This window comes from Convolutriloba macropyga, chromosome 12 (genome assembly GCF_964194025.1).
Source record: "Convolutriloba macropyga chromosome 12, txConMacr16.3, whole genome shotgun sequence".
Classification (NCBI taxonomy): domain Eukaryota; kingdom Metazoa; phylum Xenacoelomorpha; order Acoela; family Convolutidae; genus Convolutriloba; species Convolutriloba macropyga.
In genome coordinates this window covers 41,276,154-41,297,105 of record NC_134479.1, presented here as the reverse complement: position 1 = coordinate 41,297,105, position 20,952 = coordinate 41,276,154, and the positions used below count along the sequence as shown (strand labels likewise).

Genomic DNA, 20,952 nt, shown 5'->3' with positions numbered 1-20,952 from the left:
GCATGGTTGCCATTGGTCTTTATTTTTAGTGTCAGTCCCCTAAATTTGACACTAAGTAGGATAATACGTTTAACATTACAACCCAGCTTGTTTTCATGGCGGTGCTGTCCAGCATGTATAATGGTCTTCTCACAAATTACTTCTGAAGCCCATTTGACAGGATCACAATTGAAGATTAATCACTCTGTCTATTACTGGTACTGATTGAAATTTACTCATAGTCGCATTTCAGGGTTAGTAAATGCGTTGTTGAGGTGACAATGATTTTTAACAAACCTAAGACGAGACTAGTTGTTAGTTTAAGTCTATTTCATTGACTGAAATCGTCCATAGTTAGGGCCAGCAGTTTTACTAACGACCATGAGTGTAATTTATGCACCTAAGTTTTTTCTACCTCAGAAACTTCTGTTGTTATTGACTCTCTATAGCAAGGCCTGCTCTGCATTTTTTTAAAAAAAAACTATATTAGTTTGTTTTTTATTTAAAATAAATGGTCTGGGTTTCAGATTGTAGGACAATTCTGAAAAAGTTTCGGACATTTAACTGTCCTATCTGATTTTACGTTTGTACATGTTTTACGCTTTTACAAACTAAAGTTTGGCGATTTGTCTTTTAGTAAAATATCTGTAAAATTTGAAAATCTTGAATGAAGGACAATTTTATTTAACCTCCAATAAACAAAAAATACCTAAATGTTCGTTAAAATAAAGAACAAGAAGAATCGTACCTTCACAAACCTATTAACTTAAGCAACAGAGAGGGTTATAACAGGCAATTCCAGTACTCGTAAAATATACAATTAGGCAATAGTTTGTAAGCTCCTTGCCTCGTCTCAACTCTGAGTTAATGGCCTGCAGCTGAGATAAATTGGTTGGAAAAATAGGTGGCGCAATGATTGCAAAGTAAATCAAGTTCATAATAAAACAACGTTGCACAAAAAATAAGTCTGCAGTCCTAAGACCAAAGAAATTATAGGGAAACTCATTGTTGTTTACTCCACAACCACAACAGACAAATGCCAGCAATTTAAATAACAACGCAGGACATTTTGTCAATAAGGTAATTCAAGGGTACTGCGAAACATTTTAATTGTTTTTTTTGTTTCGCCACTTTTAGACTAAATCATTTAGTTCTACTACCCAAGAAAACAATAAGCAGTCAATCCTATGTTCAAAGCTATTTCACTAATTCTGCTACAAAAAGAGTGAGGCCAATTATGCTCTTGGAAACACTCGTTCGATGACATCGGCTGTGATCCTCCTTGATGACCAACTCCGACAAAATCTTAAATTATTCATTGATTGATATCACTAAAACCAATTATACTTTCAAAAACAGCTAGGCTGTAGCTTGAATTAAAGCCAAACTCTAACCATAAGAAATAAGCTTTATAAGTAAAAGATTGCAGAGTTACCACAGAAGTTTTTTCTGACCAAATCAAAGCTAAAATCAAGCAAAGTGCTTTTTTAGAAAAGTATCCAATCTATATTTCAGTCTCTATTATAGTAGACCAACTCCGCCGAATAATTTTAAGAACTTAGAAAATCAAAACTAATGAATACGGTTACTGCTGAAAATAACGAAAATTGTAAATCATCCTTCTGATTTGGAATCAAGAAATTGGGCCCGAATTCTCGCTTCATTTCTACTAGCTCTTTTGTTCATTCCTTGAGATAATTGGCTCCGCGGGCTCATGAAACAATTATTTTAAGGTACCTTTTATTCATGACGAATAAAATATTTTTGAATACTACGTTTGGTACATTTGCAATGTGCGTCATTTACTAAAACTATCGTGAACTAAAGATGCATTATATTAAAATTTGCGTCGGAAAATCACCTTTAAATATTTAATTTTTGATCTGTGCAAACAACTATATAATTTCCTTCAATTTATTTTGGGTGTAAATTTATAGACTTCACCGAAAAATTCAGTCGGGGCTCAATTTTTCGTCAACTTTTGTCTTCTTTTAAACTTAAAATTATAAAAGTTGCTTCTTTTCCTTTTTTTATTGTGAATTTTAGGGCCAGATGAGTTGGGATTATGAGATAATTATGGAATTTTTATAGAGTTGTATCAATTAGACAAATCTTGTAGCACGATCTAAAAATTTTCATAATTTGGTATTGTGCAATCTGGCAAACAAATCACTAACTAACCAAAACAAACAATTCTTTTGGTCCCTGGTGCCCTACCTTATGGCAGTTTTCCCAAGCATCAAGATAAGTTTTTTTTAAATAAAGAAAAACTTTTACTTAGTTACCAATTAAGTTTTTTAAGTTACCAATGTGGACCACTTAGTCAAATACAAAAAACTCAATTTTTAACTGTTATTCGGGTTCTGTTTGACACTTCACTGCCATAGAACGCCCGATCGTGGATCTAAAACTTAGAACCATAAAGTACCGTGTAAAAATACCCTGAATATCACTATCGCGGATTTTAAAGTGCCGGATTGCGAGATTTTTTTCATATCAACAATTGGAGATTTTTTAAATAATATATTAGGTTTTATAATCGCAGGGTTGTTTTTCAAGCAAGTTTAGGTGACTATTTTTAGTTACTTCGCAATTCTGGTTCGCTTCTAGAACTGCTACGCTGTTCTCGATTAAAGCAACACTTTCTCAGTTACTTTGTTAGTCTATCGCAAACTATACATAATTGAGAGATATATCTTGGAGCGGGTCAGCAATAGAAATGAGTCTTATTTTGAAAGCAACGAAGAAATGTATGATTTCTTGCTGTAATCATTTTGATCATTTTAGTTTTGTGATTTCTATTTTTCCTATTTCACAATTTTTTTTTATTTTCCTCTAAAACACATAAGAAAAAGCAAACAGAAAATTGTGACTATGCAATATGAAAAATAAACCATAACAAATAAACTATTTGAAGAAGTTGACTTCACATTAGTAAACGCGTTCTTAAAATTTTAGGCAAAATCGAATGCTCTCATTGCATATCAATTAGTTTATGTCCTTCAAAAATCTGTCCAAAAAATTCTTTCAATTGTTTTTTGCATTGAAGCTCACCATGTTGTTTTTGAGTTCAAAAGGCATACTGTTATAAATTAGAATGGCTGGTGCAACAAAGGAAGCAGCCAAAAACTGATTTCTTTATGTTACATCAAATGTTTCTGTTTGTTCACGCTCAACTCATACTTTGAAAAACATTACAAAAAAACTTGGAGCTGTTTTGTTCAAACTTCATTGTTGTCAAAATACTGGACGAACGAAATCTTTTTAAACAATTTTTATCAAATTGTTCGCGTTTAAATTTTTTTATTAATTCTCTGTAAATGAAGTGGTTTTGGGATATTTTTTTGGGAAAACGTAGTTTTCACGGTTTTTTAACGCGGGGATGGGGGTGGTTGGGCTGAGGTAGAGAAGGGGGCAACTAAGGAAGGTAAAAATTCTATGGTTAAGAACAGCCTTCTCTCAAGACACGTTGAGAATAACTTACCCAAGAAAACATAAAATGCCTAATTAAAATACTTTCTAAAGTATTTTAAACTATATGTGACGTGATAGCCGAGCTAAGGGGTGTAATTGACATGACAATGATCAATAATTCGATCCACTACTTCCATGAAGTTGTCTGTCTGAAGATTAACGCTCACTTAACCATAGATTCAAACTAGCCTGGCCAATCTTGGTTTCAATAATGGTGCCAGGTGAAATTTCAGATGCAAGAGAAAGGCCGGAGTCACCAAAAAAGCATTCATGCTCACCCAATGAGCCGTCTAAGATGTGGGGAGTAAAAGAAAGACACCTGAGAAAAAATTTTTGTTAATGCACTGCAGAATAACAAGAACTAAGGCTGCTCCACTGTAATAACGCTAAAAATAAATTATATTTTCTACGATATCTTGGTAACATAACTAATTTCTTGAAAATTTGCCCAAATCTTGTTTTTGAATCAGAACTAGTCTTGAAAAGAGCGTGTTTTTTGTATCAAAACAGACTAATTCTGCCCCCCGTAACCCAATTGGGCATTTAATTTTACGCCTCCCTGCAGAAGTGCTTATTTTTCATAAGCAAATGCTAGATTTCACATAGCAGCAAGCCATATAAGGATACAAGGATATTTTCCATTTGTGCCCCCAGTACGTTATGCTTCACCCGGATACAGAGCACGTGTCCTTACTTAGTACCTCAATAACTGACCCGTGCGTGCGTCTGGGGGTTGCCAATGATATGCACTCAAGAAAAAACAGTCGTACTTCATTAGTTTAGTACAGTTTCCGCGGAGCGAGATGACGATTTATTTTTAAAAGTTGGTTTCGCTGAGCAAAAAAACTAATCAATTTTGGGTATGAGTTTTTCGCCATGAAATGAAGAGAGGAAGTAACTAACTGAATTTGAAATGAAGATTGCAGAAAAATTAAACTTAAGTGTTTATCAACAAAATGTGTTAATGAACAAAATTTTTAGTCACGACGCGGTATTTTTAACAAGGATGAACAGACACAAATTAAGACAGTGGGTAATAAAACAAAAAGAAGGTGAATAACATGAAAATGAAGGGCAAAAAATAGAACTGCAAAACTACATTATGTTATTTTTCCTGCACTAAATTAATAGATGACGTACACGTATGACATACCCTTCAGATTTTTGCTTAGATTAAAATTGCACAGCAAAAAATTTTAATAATATTAACGTAATTATATTATTATTAGCCTGTCTCGGGTTGAATATGTAGTAACAACATGTTTTCTGGTTGTGATTGCTAGTGATAAGTAATAAAGTACCCCTTCTAACAGCTGTTTGCGTGGCAGTTTTAGTCAGAATTCTTGTTTAACTTTGCTTCATAAACGGTCATAGAGAAAACGCAACGGGTGTCGGATTCCGGTTGTCAACGAAGTTATGCTTTCACAGGTCGGTAGGTAAGACTTGTCCAACGACTGGCGAGAAATTGTGCTTCTCAAGGGCCTGCTCCGCTTGTTTCGAGGTCCGATGTATACAGTGGTTGGATGTTTTCAATGTCTCTGGTTCGACGATAATGTCGTGGTTGAGCGTCGTTGAGAGGAAGTGTGGTTGTTCGTGGAAAAATCTGGGCCTCTTCTGGGTTGTCCGCTTGTTAGTTATTTTCATCATCAACATGGGCTGGAGAAATTTATTGTAGGGCTGATGGGGCTCACTTGATGTCGCCGGTAGCAGCAATTCGCTAGGCGATTGTTCAGTCGGGGCTCAGGGATTTTGGCAATCAAAACTGCATGGTGCGTCCTATAAATCTTATGGAGGATTAAACTCCGCTGCCGGATTCACGTCGTTTGTGTTTCGCCTTTTTGTCTCCTGTTTGATTTTCTTGTAAACTCTTCATTATGGCTGTAGATTTTCTCCTCCACGAATTTCTATCGCCCTGTCTATTTCTATGTCTGTCAGCGTGTATTTTTGGATCCGTCGGATGTTCCAGTTTTGGCAATGTAGCTATTGTGAATTGTTGCGATGGGCTTGCCGTCTTCTTTAATATTCAAAAATGCGGCAAACTTTGACAGTGTTGAAACCCGGGGCCAGCACTTCGTCAAAGTCTTCCAAATTTTTCTTCAAATTCTTTTTGCCGTGGATTTTCTGGACCAGTTTTAGCTGGACGTTGTGTTCTGAGAATGCGATCGGGCGGCATAGATTGCTCGAACGAAGAAATCATGGTTCGCCGTTTTCATTGTTTTTCTCCCTCTCGTTCGCTTCGCGGGTAGCCTGTGTAACCCTCTTCTCCACGTCAATATCACTATGATATTCATTGACCCATTTGTTGTCCGAGAGAATGGTTTCTGGTTTGAATGTATCTTCTTCTAAAAAATATTTCTTAATACGCTCGCACTAGAGATTTAACAATTTAGAAATAGTTCAGATTACATTCAGCGGGGTGTTAAATTTTCTAAAAAATTGCGCTTCCAAACGCGAGATCTTTTTTGTTTTTGTTTACAAATTCGCATGTGGTGTTTCATAATCTTTAATGCGTCCTTTATGTTGAAAGAATATGGAGCTGATTTTTTCTTTAAAACATGCTTGTTTGTCTTTAATTGTTTATATGAGTTTTTGTATCAGTCCAAATAACCGATGATCTTTAACTGGTGTTTCAATGATTCTATTTTGCTCTTGTTACAAACTTTCTTTATCTGACTTCCCAAAAGACTTTTTGCTTGATCTCGTAGAATTCTGCGTGATACGCTAAGATCTTCATTACATCTGTCCGAGAAATTTAATACATTAGGGCCGTTCGTTTTTTTGAAGATACATGCTGAAAATTCAGCAAATCTGCCGCTAAGACGTATATTTCATTGCACTTTTCGTCACAAATTGGCAGCTCAAAATCATTTTGTGTTTCTTGTTTCCCTTCACCACATAGTATATGTGAGGCGAATTACTTTTCGGTATTACCGGCTTAACAGCTTTACCAAATGCTGTACAATGTTTAAACTCTGTTGATTCAACAAACAACTCTCGTTTCATGTATGGCCGCCAGCAATATGTAGCCATACATATCATGCCTCAAGTACCCCATTGGCTAGCGCGGATGTCATCGATGAGTGCCTCTAGCAAGAAGTTCTCGTCAATGAAGAAGTATCCGGATGATGTTTGGTACCAATTAGGCTGTCTAATATGATGTTTTTTTGCTAACAGGGCTAATTTATATTGACATTTTGCTCAGCGAAGTGGTGGGCCTGGAGTTGGTTAGTCCCAAAAGGCGTCAATCCCCGGAGCGAGTTGTTTGTTTGCTGGCTGCGCTATGTCGTAGTTTTTTTTATTTAGAACACTCCTAGCTTAGCAACATGACGGCTTATTTTCTAGAGTTGTTTTCACTCAACGAAATGCGTAATTAAATTTAGGCACGAGCTCTGCGGCGCGAAATCAAGAAAGGAAATAAATAATTGAGTTTGAAATGAGAATTGAAGAGGAAGGAAACTTAAATGCTTATCAACAAAATTTGTTAATGAACAAGACATTTTATCACAACGCGGGAAATAAAACTCGGATGAACAGACAAACTCAGCCAGCGAGAAATGAAAAAAAATGAAGCATGATTAGAATGGAAAAGAAAAGCAAATCGATCTGAACTAAAATACTACATCACAATAGGTTTACTGCACTAAATTTGTAGATAATATACACGTATGACAGGCACTAAAGGAAAAGATCCTGACACAGTCATTAACAGACTTGGTCAAAATTAATCGGAATTTCATTTTTCAAACCAAAACTAGTTTTTTTACCTACAGGAATGTGGAGCACTCAACTCATGAGAATGGGGAGATTGCAGAATAGACGTTGACAACTGGATGAAAAATATGGTTGTTGATGTGACAGGACTAGAACAGCTAACCCACAAGTAAAACTCTAATTTTGGGAAGTGTAAATTCGCTTCAACTTCTCAATGTTTTTGAGACGCACATTACAAGCTTTCACTGGTAACATATAATATACTGGCATGTACGAATCAACTTTCAAAAAGAAGGGCTGCAACCTGAAAACCGATCAATGAAATTAATAGCATAATTTAACAATTCCACATTTATATTTCTGTAACATAAAAAAAGGAGAACACAAGCTTCGAAAGTCATTAAATGTTGCAGAAATACTCTATTTTCAGAATCAAACTCAAATCCTAAAGATAAAATAAGTTTCTGTCATAATTGACAAAATTTACAGTGTGAAATGGCAACAGTTAGTATAAACAGTCACAGTAGCTTAATAGTTGAAAAAAATAAAGTTCTAAAACGCAATTACCAATATGCTGATAATTAATTTAATTTTTTGAAACAGCAAAACTTAAAAAGCAACCTAACATGAAAAAAATACAGATAGTTATGACGGAATTGTTCTATGTCAAGATTTTTTGTCCTCGTACGGCAGTTTTCTAGATTAACTTTCATTGCTGGAATGAATTCTGAACCAACCATTATAGTCGTGGGTTGTGAAGGATGCAAGTCATTGTCTGCTTTCATCTTTGAGACCATCATGGGACAGTAGACCATCATGAGACAGTATTATAATTTATCATATAACTTCCCCGCCACAGCATCCGGATGAATTCTGTTTTCAGGAATTTTAAATAAGCACTGCCGAAGTAAGTGCCATGTTAGAATTTTCCGTAAAAAATTGTTCCATAAGGCCTCCTAAAATTGCACTGTTTCAATTGTGTTCAGACATGTCATCTGATAAAACATTCGCCTCTGCACATTAAAAGTTGGACCAGGACTATTTTCTAGGACTGTTCTTTTTAAATTTTTATGACAGTTTGCTTTAATTGAAAAATATAGTAGAAACCAAGTAGCACATTGTAGAATGGCTGTTTGCTTTTAAAAAAGTTGTAACCTTGAGGAACTAAATTGCGAAAAAAAACTTACCAATATTCTCCATAAACTAGTCAAGCAGACGTGAAAAGCATAGTTTTATCAGAGTTTTTGCCTGAGCAGAGAGATTTACCTTCTATGCCTAATAAAACTGTTTTTTTTCTTAAATCTATTTTAAATTTTTGCACTATATTTTTTCTGGTGAAAAAATTATTTGGTAGTTCTTTGATTATTTTTCAATTAAGTAAAAAGAAGATTTAATTTTATTTTTTTGACTATATCTTTCCTATAAACCGCATATTATAACTTCTATGCTGCCTGAAAAGTAGTTTCGGCTTCGAAGACGACAATGTGAAAAAAATAGAGAACAATATCTAATTGGAGGAGATTATCTTTCAACAATTTCATACTATAATGAGAGTACCTTAAGAAGACAACCACTTGCTCAGACTACACGAAGGGCTTTAGATTTTTCTCCATTCACGTTGATTTTTTTGGGCATGCTCTTCCTGTTTTAGTTTACAATAAAGAAAAAAAATGTCTTTCTTTCCTTTTTATAACAGTATAATGAAAAACTTATATGCCTTGACAAAGAGAAGTTACTGACACAAACGGCGTTATGTGGTTAAGCTGGCCAATCAATAGCCAGCCGAATTAATTATTATGTTTAAAGAGCAAGTTTTATACTTCTTTTGATGTCATCAAACTGCTGAGTATTCTTTCCTTCTAACGTATATACTGTATTATATCTGAGTACAATTCTTTCTTTGCGTTAATTAAATGCATGTGTTGCTTAACAGGTCAAGAAAGTACTGTCTTTTTGTGAATCAAAAAAGAGTATTGATGGAGCACTTAAGTTTTCGATAACTTGAAAAAAGTTTTTAAAAAATGAGAAAGGTTAAAAACAGAAGCAAGAACACGCACAGAGGCATATGAACTCAATTACACACAAAAAAAACACACACACACGCGCGCGCAGAGAGAGAGTACAGAAAGGTTTCTTTTAATGTCCCGTTTTCGAGAAGGATAGCGAAAAGACTAATTCTGAAAAAATTTTGCTTAACGAGAGGGATTTTTTTGTTGACTAAATGCTTTTTAAATCAGTTGTCTGTTTAAATTTAATTTTGTTCGAAGGATGGCGCCCCTAGTCTTTATTACTTGTTTTTAGTTGTTTCAAAGTTGTTCCTTAACTTTTGGTTATTCGAAGCGACTTCGTGATTCCATTTTAAAATTTTAAGCTATTTCAACATTTTTTGTAGGTTTCCGCTCAATGTTTTCAGGTTTCTGTTTCTGAAGAAAAATCGATTGACGTGTTAAGTTTTGCTTTTGTTGGTTTCCGGTCGACGTCCATGTTTGAGCCCAGCGGCCCTAAAAGTAAACCATTAATAAAAATCTGATGATTTTGTCAACTTGGCGTTGAATTTTTCTAATTTTGCAATTTTCCTGCAGACTGCTATTTTTAATCCAATTCTAAAAAACTTTGTTTTTCCGTTCATTTTTTAAAAATATTTTTGAGTTATGTTGTCCGGTTTGCTTAAAGCGTTTAACGAAGGCTACATTTTCAGTGGTCATTTTAGTGACGCAATTTTTCATTGACTATTTGTATTTTATTACTTCTTTATCAGGTCCAAACTATATTTTTGATCATGAACTTCGAAATTTTCTATAAATGCATTTACTGTTACGTCCAGTGCTGTCCATTAAAACTATCTAACAACTAAATTACGCCTCAAATCTGGTTCGAGTCGTAAAAAAAGTGCATGTTCGTTTTAAAGATACTTTATTTCCAACACTTCAGTTACTTTTACGCTGAGTACCAACATGAAATAGTCTATTTTCTTTGCGTAGTTGTTTTTGACTTTAGATTCATTTCAAATTTCTTACAAAATATTCTTATCAATTTTTATCGTTTATTGATATGCTAAAGAGAACATGTGGTCATTTTTTTTATTTGCTGACGACACTTTAGTGTTAATTATGTTTATGTTGCCATCAAGCGTGGCAAAATTTCTGCTGCGGGTCGTTTTCGGATTTCGTCTAGCCATGTCAGGTTTTTTAACACTTGACACTTACAAATCAACTCCCCATAATTTTTTTTATTTGTTGTTTGGTCCATGAGAATTTTTTGTGTTGTCGCTCAGGACTTGTCCTGTTTTTTTGTATTTGCTTCTCTCATTGGGGGAAATGATTGTTGGTTGTTTTTTTGGTTATTTTCTATTCAATTCAATAAAATGAAGAAATAATTTTTGTCGTAGATTAATGTTTTTCTTTAACTGCACAGTTCCCAACACGAAGTTTGATACTTGTAGAACAGCTACTTTGGAAGAAGAAAACATCATTTAAAAGACCATTGAACAACAATACCTGATTGGAGATGAAAATTCAGAGAAAAATTTTTAATTGCACAAAAACTTTGCTCGGACATCTTTTACATTTAATTTTCAAACCTTTACTTGAGTATAAATAACATAACAAGGCGGCTCGGTAATATGCGATAGCACATAATGTTTTGATACCGCTCATCCACAATTTTGGCATAATTGTCTACCAAATGAGGAACAGATAGACAAACACAAAATATTCAAATAATTTTCAAAAAAAATCTGGTGTATGAACGAAAAGATAGCCTCCAAAAGAAATAACTCAGTGGATAAAAAAAGATGCATAAGATTTATGAGATATGCCAATATTAAGAAAGCGAGCGACGACGAACGGCAAAATCAAACAACAACAACAAACATTAATTACATCAAAAAAATTTGTCCGTTTTAAAAAACAAAATTTAATAACAAAGTCAAAATAGCGTCAGATAAAACTGAAAATAAACAAAATAACTTGTAATTCACCAGAAAAAAAAATGGTTATTCACCAATTCATAATAAAAGCTTGGTAACAATTAGACAAAAAAGAGCAGAAACTTTAAGGTTAGAAAATTCGCTGAATTTAAAAAAAAAAACAATTAATTTCAGAGTAAAGAAAATCATTAAGAATCAACTAGAATATCCAATAGATTTAATTACCAATTCCTCTAAAGACGGGAATAAAGAACTCTTGGTATTCAATTTTTTATGCAGTTACAAAAAGAACAACAAATAGACAACAACCTAAAAATCAATTAAAACTTGCCAGAAAATGCTTTGGAAGCCGTAAAGCCATACTTTGGCCCCAAAGTATGATCGATTGCACCTTCGTCGAATACCGATAATGTATTATGTGGCTGCTCATTAATGAAAATAAGCAACAATTGGACAAAAAAGAAAAAAATTCAGAATTGTGTAATACTTGTTTTTTTTTTCGAAAAAAATTTACTTCCAAAGACATGAAAGCCATTATTTATAAAATGAAAAAGTTGAATAGGTTCGTCCATTCTTCCAAAGGAAGCCTTTGAGACCTGCAATTATCCCGTATATGTCTTACGTCTACAAAAAGAACGTCAAATATGACAAAAATTAAAAATTCATTTACTTTTTTTTTGTGAAAAACCGGTGTGTAAGCCAGTAAAGTCATAACGAATTCTCTTAAAACATTAAATTTTGTGACACCATCCCATTTTGACACCTTCCCGTAAAATGTATTATGTGTCTTCTCCTTAATGAAACTAGGTAACAATTAGACCAAAAAGAAAAAAGCAAGATTATGTAAAACTTGTTTTTATCGAAAAAAATTCACTTCCCAAGACATGAAAGCCATTAATTACAAAATGATAAAAACGAATAGGTTCGTTTATTCTTGAAAAGGAAGCCCCCAAGACTTGCATTTATCCAGAATGTGTCTTACGTCTAGAACAAGCACGTCAATTATGACAAAAATCAAAAATTAATTTACTTTTTATTGCGAAAAACCCGTGTCGAAGGCAGTAAAGTCATAACGAATTCGTTAAAAACCTTAGATTTTGTGAGACCATTCCCTTTTGACACCTTCCTTTGACAAGAATAATTTCAACTTTAACCTTTAATTAACGAGACCTGGTAACAAACAGACAATAAAAGAAACAAAGTTGCAAAATTGAAATTTTTTTTTCATTTTGGAAAACAATTGTTTTCAAAGTCATGAAAGCCATTATCTATCTTCTAATATCAGAAAATCGGCTCATCCACTCTTCCATGAAAAGCCAATAAAACCGGGTCCTTGTACAAGAAATTAAATACGACTAAAAGACAAAGTAAAAACGACAGTTAAAGACAAAATTAAAAAACTCAATTAAATTCTTCGACGAAGTATTGTCGAAACGGTAAAGAACCGCAATCTATATCTTTAAGGATTTCAAAACGTCAATTGTGCGTTACTTTGAACGCAAAAATTTGATATATGAACTGACATTAACATGATAGTTTGACATAACTAGAAAACATGAAAAATGGGCAAATACCTAAAATTTATATAAAAAATTGTGAAATTTAGTAGCATCAAAGCAAGAACACCATAACTTACGACGCAAAACCGCAAAAAAGACTAATTTTGTATTCAGCACAAAGCAGGAGCTCTCTTTGATTGCCGACACCAAACTACAAGTTGACCAAATTAAGAGAAAAATGGAGGCAAAGTTCAATAAGCCATTTTTTATTTAAAAATCAAATATTTTAAAAGTCATAATGACCATAAGATTTCAAGCAATCAACTAGATAAATTAATTTCGAGTTAATTAGGAAGCCAAAAGGACCTATTACTAGTGAGCTTTGATTTGAAATGTTCTGTTATTTAATTAATATAGAAAAGATCGATTTTTTTTTGAAAAACTGATAAACTGATGACAATCCGAATTTATTTTTGGAAAGTAACGGTCCAAGATTGATAGAGAACTAGTCCTGCTAATGCTGATTGTCCAATAGGAAAATTTAATTTTTGGATTGTCATTGATAAAGATATTTTGTTTGTTAAAGAATCAAAAATAAATGCTGGGTTTTTGATAATCAACGAATAAAGTTAGCAAAAAACGGCAAAGTTTTATTCACAGAGCACTCTTAACGGAAGTTGAAGTGAAATTAGACCCATTTTCAGTCTACAAAGATTGTGTTAGTGGTGTTTGGTGTGCACTTCCTGCAAATTTAATCAGAATGGACTAAAGAAACTTATTTCGTGCTGTTTTTTATGAAAAATCTGAATTTTGTGAAGTTTTTAGCCGGAATTAGTGACAAAAAAGTTCAATGAAAACAGCCGACAATATATTTTGTCTTCAAACGTAAAATCAACAACATTTTCTCGAAAAATTTTATTAAATTTTATCAAAATATGCGAAATTTTAGTCAAAAATTCCGAAAAAAAGGTGAAGGAAATCAACGGAATTCACTCTATATTTTCTCGAAAGCTTAAACCTCGATATCTCCATGTCAAAAACAAAAACCAAAAAAATCTTTTTCATTCAATATTCTACGCTGGACAAGCTTTCTAATGATACCAGTCTCAACTCTCTACTATGAATATAACGATCGGCCAAAATTGACCGAACAAAAAAAACCCATTTGAGAATATAGTTCCTCCCCCCCCCCCCCCCTCAAGAGGGGTCGGAACAATAATCTAAAATAACCGTGTAATTAATTTACGCAAACATTAGAATCTTTTATTGATCAGCTGAGTTTGTTCGAGCACGCTTTTTTCCGTTTTAGATAAGAGCAATGGAATGAGGCTGCAAATGTTTAACCAATGCAAACTAAATGATACTTCAGAAATTTCGGCTATCAATATAGCATATATCATTTCACCGATTAATTTAATTTAAGCCAAATGGTTATAAAATAGTTTTCTACTGGTGTGTTTTTTTCAATAATTAGGGCATTTAAATACTTCAGATGCAGTACTAAATCTATACGTTGAGTGTGAGATGCATGAGTTTAGTTTATTACGTAGAAACTGATTCCTTACTAAACTTATACTAAACTAAATTTCAGTTCCCTCGTGTCAATTAAAAGGAGCTTTGACCCCTATGCTTTGACTACGTGGACCTAATTTCTCTTTTAATGATTGAGGTCAGACTGCTCACTGAACAAACAGAGTTAGGCTGAATAATCCCGAGTTACAGAAAACTTATCGCACATTTTATCAAAGCGTACCTTTCATACATTATTCTGGAGAATTCTCTTATCATATGCAGAAGAGCGAAATCATATCTGCCTGGAGCTCGACTTATAACCAGAAAGTCCTCGAATGTTATTAGGTATAAAAAGATCGTGCCGAACAGATATTGTTTTTGAACAACAAATTGGCTTAAATCAAAACTTTGCACTCTAACTTGGCTCCATCAAAAACTACGTCCTGAAATTTAACCGGACAGCAAATATTGTTCTCGGATTAAACTTGAATATAAATAATGTTCTCGAACAAAATTCTACAATAAAAAACTTTTCTTTGCACGAAGTGCATTGCTTCCGGAAATCGTGCCTCTTTTTACTAAAAACTTACTTGCTCTGCTTGCTTCAATACGAGGTGGAGACAGTTAGCTCCTCCCCCTGAAAGTGTAAAAAGATAAAGCAGTTATAACTATTATGAAAACTAGCAAATACAAAACTACAACAACATGGATCAATTCGAAACAGCAAAAGTTCAGCAAAACATTTTTCTCCAATTACAAAATATGGTGCTGGTACAAAATATTACTGGTACTGAACAACTGCATTTCAGCATTTCAAAAATGTCGGCATTTTTTAGTCCGCGCCAACTTTTTCGTATTGTTTTTTTTTTGAATTTAACGCTGTAACTTTTTAGGCAAAAGTTGGAATGAAAGTAAGATAATATTCTGTGACCTATAATATACATATATCAACAATTTTTTGCGCTGAGCTGAAAAAATTTTTGTCGGAAGCATAACTATACCAACATGGGACATGAAGTATTTCTCTTTGTAGAATATAAAAACTGGATATAACAGGACAAAGTTAGGCACAGACAACAAATATTTTTATACACCATACCGAGATATAAAAGATCAACCAACATCTACCAATATTTGGGGCCATATCTCTCATCCTTCAAATATAGTTTCTAAAGAATAATTATTTTTGTTTCTGTTCTCCTAAAATTGATTGGAGGAGTGCGACAAGATTGTGCCCCTTAATCTGACAATGGTAGAAACTCAGCACCCACTAACTATTTTCATCTCATCCTCCGTGTTTTTCGCGAAATTTTATCAATTTCGCGAAATTGAATTTTCAAATTATGAATTATGATTATTTTTTTGAGTTACATTACCCCTTTCAGGTGAATCAACTGAACAGGTTAGAGTAGTTATCTCACGGAAAGGAACTGACACGTCGTTGTTATTGGCATGCCGTCTGCTATGCTTCTCAACTGACTCGACTACCAAAACAATCTGCCGACTTTCTTTGGCCTCAGACTTTTCTTTCTGTTTTCTTTTTGCTGTATTAGCCTTTGCTAGGCACCCGCACAATCGACTTTGACTAATTACTATCGCAGGACACTCAGTGTCACTCATATCGCCCTTCTTTCTCTGGAGATGTTAACGTTCCAGCTTCTTATTCAAATTTTTTGCTTCCGTTGTTTATTGAGACCGCAGAGCATCTGTCGAAAAAAATTCTTTGGACTGAGTTTTCAAGGGTTGCACATTAATCCCAATAAAAAAGGGCAGCGCAGTTAAACTGCGCCATCGTAACGATTCCGAAAGCTTTCGAGAGACTTTGTTGAGCAAACGGTGTTTTTCAGAAACTGCCTTCTCTGACATTTCTACATTCTGCTCTACGTGAAGAGCGACCGCCTTGACCTCTTTCTCGCTAGTTTCATATTTTTTAAAATGTCCGTAAAGTTCAAATTGCAAATGTATAGCGTGGTTCATAAAGTTGCAGTAAAAGAACGTTTCAAAAACACTGTCAACGATGCTCATTTGCACGCTCAATTGCATGTTTTGGCGTTTTCGGTCATTTCAACTTCTTGACAGTTCAACTGTTGTTTCTTTCTAGACAGACTATAGTATTCATCAAAGCAGTGATTTGATGACGTATAACTAAACAAAAGTTACGTACTGTCCGAAAGAAGGCAACAGATAAAATATGAGAAAGCCGTATATCAATGCAGTAGTTTAGCTACTTGCACAGCAAGAAAAAGCAGTGAGTTAAAATGGAGAAGACACTATGGTCATAGTTGAGCAACCACACTAAACATTGTTCAAGGGCATCAAGAACCAGTCCAACACAGAGACCAGTCCACATGAACAAAAACCTTGAACACTTTATACGTTACCAGGTGACATCCAATCTCTTTGAAGTTGCTGTTTTCATAAACACAGTAACCGAGGATCAAACGAACCAAATAATCTCTTCCTTTCGCACCTCTCGCCAACCCCTTCCCCCTCATTTATTGCTCCTCTTCCCTGTTACCTTGCCACCTCAAAGGCTCCCTTCATCCCTCTTCTTCACGAGACATCAAAACACTGCATGCAATTGACACTCTTAAACACGCTTTTCGGTAGCGTTTAAATGTGCTCTTCGGACGCCCCTCAGACATGCGTTTTTCTCTTTGTTAATCATGATGCCTTATAATGTCATGCAAATAAAATATAGGATGGTTTTTGAAGAGAGCATTTTGAGCGTTACCAACAATACACGTTAATCACAGCCAAAAAATCTTTTTTGTAACTGAAGTTTTGGAGACAGAAAGACCACAGGCTAGACATTCCTATACAGAGTAACAAAGCGATAAAAAATACGAGCAGCCATCAGAGCAGAAATGATGAAAACCGATCGCATGATTAAACGCATATTAAAACTATAAAAAGGATATTTGTATAAAATTAGTTAAAACTATACATTTAGGCTGAACAAATAGTCAAAAAATTAAACAATTCATAACAATGGCACATTGAAATGCTCCTTTTTGTGTAAATGTTCATTTTAACATCTAGTGTAGCTAATTTTGCAATTTATATACATATTTGCAATTGCTTTTTGCCATGGACGGTTTAAAAGAAATCTTTTGAATGGCGTTTGAATGAAACAAATATATTTTCCAATTGACAAGTAGATGATTTCCATAATCACCAGGTAATTATATACATTCTTTTCTCTTTTTGCCAGTACAACTTTTCAAATTAAAATTATTGCTTCCATGTGCCGCTGAACATAAGAGTATCTTCTAAAGCAGCTATTGTCGTCTTTTGAATGGTACAGGTTTCAATGTTGGAGCAGTTGTTGCTGTTTTAATCCTTCAATCCTTCAACTTTCTTATAAATTTTTTTTCGTTTTGAAAGAAATTTATGTTAGTTCCGAAATCTTTTGTTGGGAGCGGTTGCTTGCTTTTAATATGATCAGTTCATCTGTTACGCATTTTGATGTTCCAAAAATTCTGTTCTAACTAAGACTTTAAACCAAGAAAAAATATCTGTACGATAAGGAGTCTCTAAAAAAAATTATCAATTTTAACCCCGAAACAGCGGTTTGAATGATAAGTATTTCTGCTGGCAAAAGTTTAGTTCTCATCAAAAGACCTTTTGACCTTTCAAATGTTCTCCCATTTAGCATAAATTGGTTCCCCGTCTTGCTCAATAGACTTGCTGACGATGTTAATTGCAGAGATTTGAAGTTTCATGAAGATAGGCAAATTGGATTGTTACGACAATCAGTGGACAACCACTTCCAGTCATTACAGTTGTTTTATTTGTGAGACATTAGGCGGAGAATCGCTTCCAGTCGCTTTTTTGATATGAGCGACGTTACATTGAACTATTTGACATTATTAACATTAGATATACTATTTTACTATTTGACGAAAAGGAACAAGCCGACTGTTAAATCAATACTTTGAAACTCTCTCCAACTCTTCAAACAAAATTTCATTATTATTCAACACGGTCTTAGTATGTTTTTAATGACTTAAATATACTTTTGTGAGAAATGAATATATTAACAAGAGTACAGTTATGCAAATTGTGAACACAAAGCTTTAGCATAATAATGCACTGGTGAAAAACAATCTTTGTTCAATTAAAATGTCCGTTACTGTTCATTGTTTTCATTTGAAACCAATGACACTTTCAGTGAATCATTTCCTTTTATCAAGAGAAAGATTTTGGAACTTGTTTCATCTCCTCTTCCTCGCCAGAGGCAAATCTGTGTTTAAATGGATTAGCACTACTATTGGCATTCAATCACACATTGGCGGATTTTTTCGTTTTAAAACCCGCATCAATGCTCTCATCAACGTCATCAGTATTTTTTTTACTGAAACCAACCTTTTCTTTTCACCCGTTTGATCCTTGCATAGTACTGATACTGCATTTTTCCACGTAGTAGTCACATAGTTACCATTCAAGGGGTTTCTCGGATGTTGTTTTTTTAAAATTGGGTTTCGGAATTGAATTTTTTGATTTTTATAAGAAGCGTCCTTTTGCCAAAAATGTTCATGTTCAAATTTAACAACTAAAGCAGGCTTGGTGTTATACGGTAATTCTCCTTTAGTTACATCCGATTTTTTTGATATGCTTTCATTGACAAGTTACACACGTACAGCAATTTGACGTGGATAAACTTCCATTTTTTCAGTTTTATTAACAACCCAATTTCCGTTTGCTTTCAAATTTTATTTGGAGCGATTGCAATTCGAAAAAATTTGAACTCAAGAGAGATTTTTTCTAGTTTTGCGTAAGAAGGACTAAAATGAGTCCCACTTGAAAAAACTCCTAAATTCATAGTGCAATGACTCAATTCAAATCATGTTTGTTCGTTGAGCTTGAATCAATTTTATGTAGTATTGATATTACTGCTTCTTATGGAATATTGGCAAGCTTAGATCTAAATTTATTTCGTAAGTACTTATTGCATCTTTCTACAGTTTCGCGAATTTAGATATTTATCCAGTTAAAATCACAATATAAGCCGATGCACATAAAAGTCAAGAAAAAGGAATGTAATTGGCATTGGAAAAAATCATTGACAACAAGAAGTTTGCTTCATAAAATCGCAATTTGAGCGTTTACTTTAATACATAGTGTAGAAGCAATATTGGAAATCTCAGAGGTGTTTCTTTTTGCCCATGATAAAAGTGTTGTGTCCACCAGCTAACGTGAACAAAATAATGAGTGCTCATGACCCGCAGAGTCTTGTATAGACGACTATCGGTAAGAGGGATCAAAGGTTAAAATAAACAAACCAATACATTGACGGAAAAATCAAGCATTTTTAAAATTGATTACACTCGATTGTTTGAAACCACACGATATTTTCTCATATGATGAATAATCACATTATTTTTGTGCAAATAAGGGTGTGAGGAGAAATACTTATTTCTATACAAATTTTTTTGCAAGCTCTGTTATTTGTTGTACTCTAAAAAAGACTCAATACTAATATCATCAGTACACAAATCAAAACTAATGTAGTAGCTTTTATGGCCGCTTAGTCTGGTTTAAGAGTGGAAACCCAAGTTACATCACCAGAGATTAGATCTGACCAATTTTCGGTCCTTAGTCTGTATTGTATGAGGTATTAAAGCTTATTCATCAAAAGTTAATAACGATAATCAAGCAAAAAAGCAGTTGAATCGAAATACCAAAAAAATCACCGAAAGAGAAACCCAAAGTATTAGTTTTTCGTCACATATGACGTTTACTATTTAAGAAATATATTCCTGCAAATGCTGAGACCTTTGTTTTTGCGTCGTACTTTACTGAAATGAACTCGGCAGTGTCAAGCGTTCGTCGTTATTAGTGAGAGAGAAGTTACACCGAGGTTGACTTTTGCAAACATTGAAAACCATCTTCGATGAATACAACTTTAAACTATTCTGTCAGATATTCAAATGCTCAATGAAAAAGAACAGTACAGTGCATAATACACGCAAGCTGTTTTCAAACAAAACCGATTGAATTACATTAATGAAAACTGAATCGACGAATTACTATCATTTCTGCACGCGATTTGTTTGAACTGAAGCAGAAAACTATTCAACGTAAAAAGGTAAAGAATTTTTTTCTTTTTCAAATATCAATTCTACGAATTGTGCCAATTTTATTTCAAAGTGAATTATGAAAAACACTTATTTGTCAGTTATCTTATTGTATTAATTATACCCAGCCGTCAAATTTGATCTAAATTCATAGCAACAAAACGGGGTGATAAACATATTTTCACTGTTAAAATCGCAAATCGTACAAAAATCCAGCGGTAATTTTAGGAAACTTCACAGCTATCGCCACAGAAAGATCCGCGCAAATCGAGAAAACCCCGACCCGGGAACGATGATAAACATCGGCAAATTTTACTTCGAGCCCATTTATTGCATTCTGTCCAAATGAACTTTATGGCTTTAAAATGCGTCTCATGTCTTAGTGTTCATTGTTTAGTTGTTTTTATTCAATTATTGACAAAAATTTCTGCTCAGAATTTTTCCTGAAAACATTTTTCAATTTGCGAACAGAGAACGTAGAAAAAGAGCATCTCTCTTGTGATCAACGTTATAACAATAATGAAACTACACGAGACAAGTTTTCTAAAATTCACATCCCCGTAAAAATATTCCTTGTTTTTAGCAAAAAACTTCTTTGTTTTCTATACATAAATCAACTACAAGCAAATTTAGGAGACGGAATTTAAACGCAGCACGTTTTTGGTCACCTGCGTACATACTTGCCTGTGCTTGCGTATTTTAAATAATGGAATAAAGTAAGCTCTGGAGCAACGTTTTATATCAATCTGAAACAGATTTTACTCAGGAT

At 33.9% G+C, this 20,952-nt stretch overlaps 1 protein-coding gene across 1 annotated transcript in view; it reads left to right on the top strand.

Moving 5' to 3' along the window:
- LOC142350499 (uncharacterized) overlaps window positions 1–20,952 on the top strand; it is a 34,183-nt gene that overhangs the window by 8,528 nt on the left and 4,703 nt on the right. Inside the window, exon 5 of the mRNA XM_075402350.1 lies at window positions 15,489–15,505. Within this exon, the coding sequence (XP_075258465.1) occupies window positions 15,489–15,505 (17 nt within the window). The remainder of the gene's footprint in view (window positions 1–15,488; window positions 15,506–20,952) is intronic.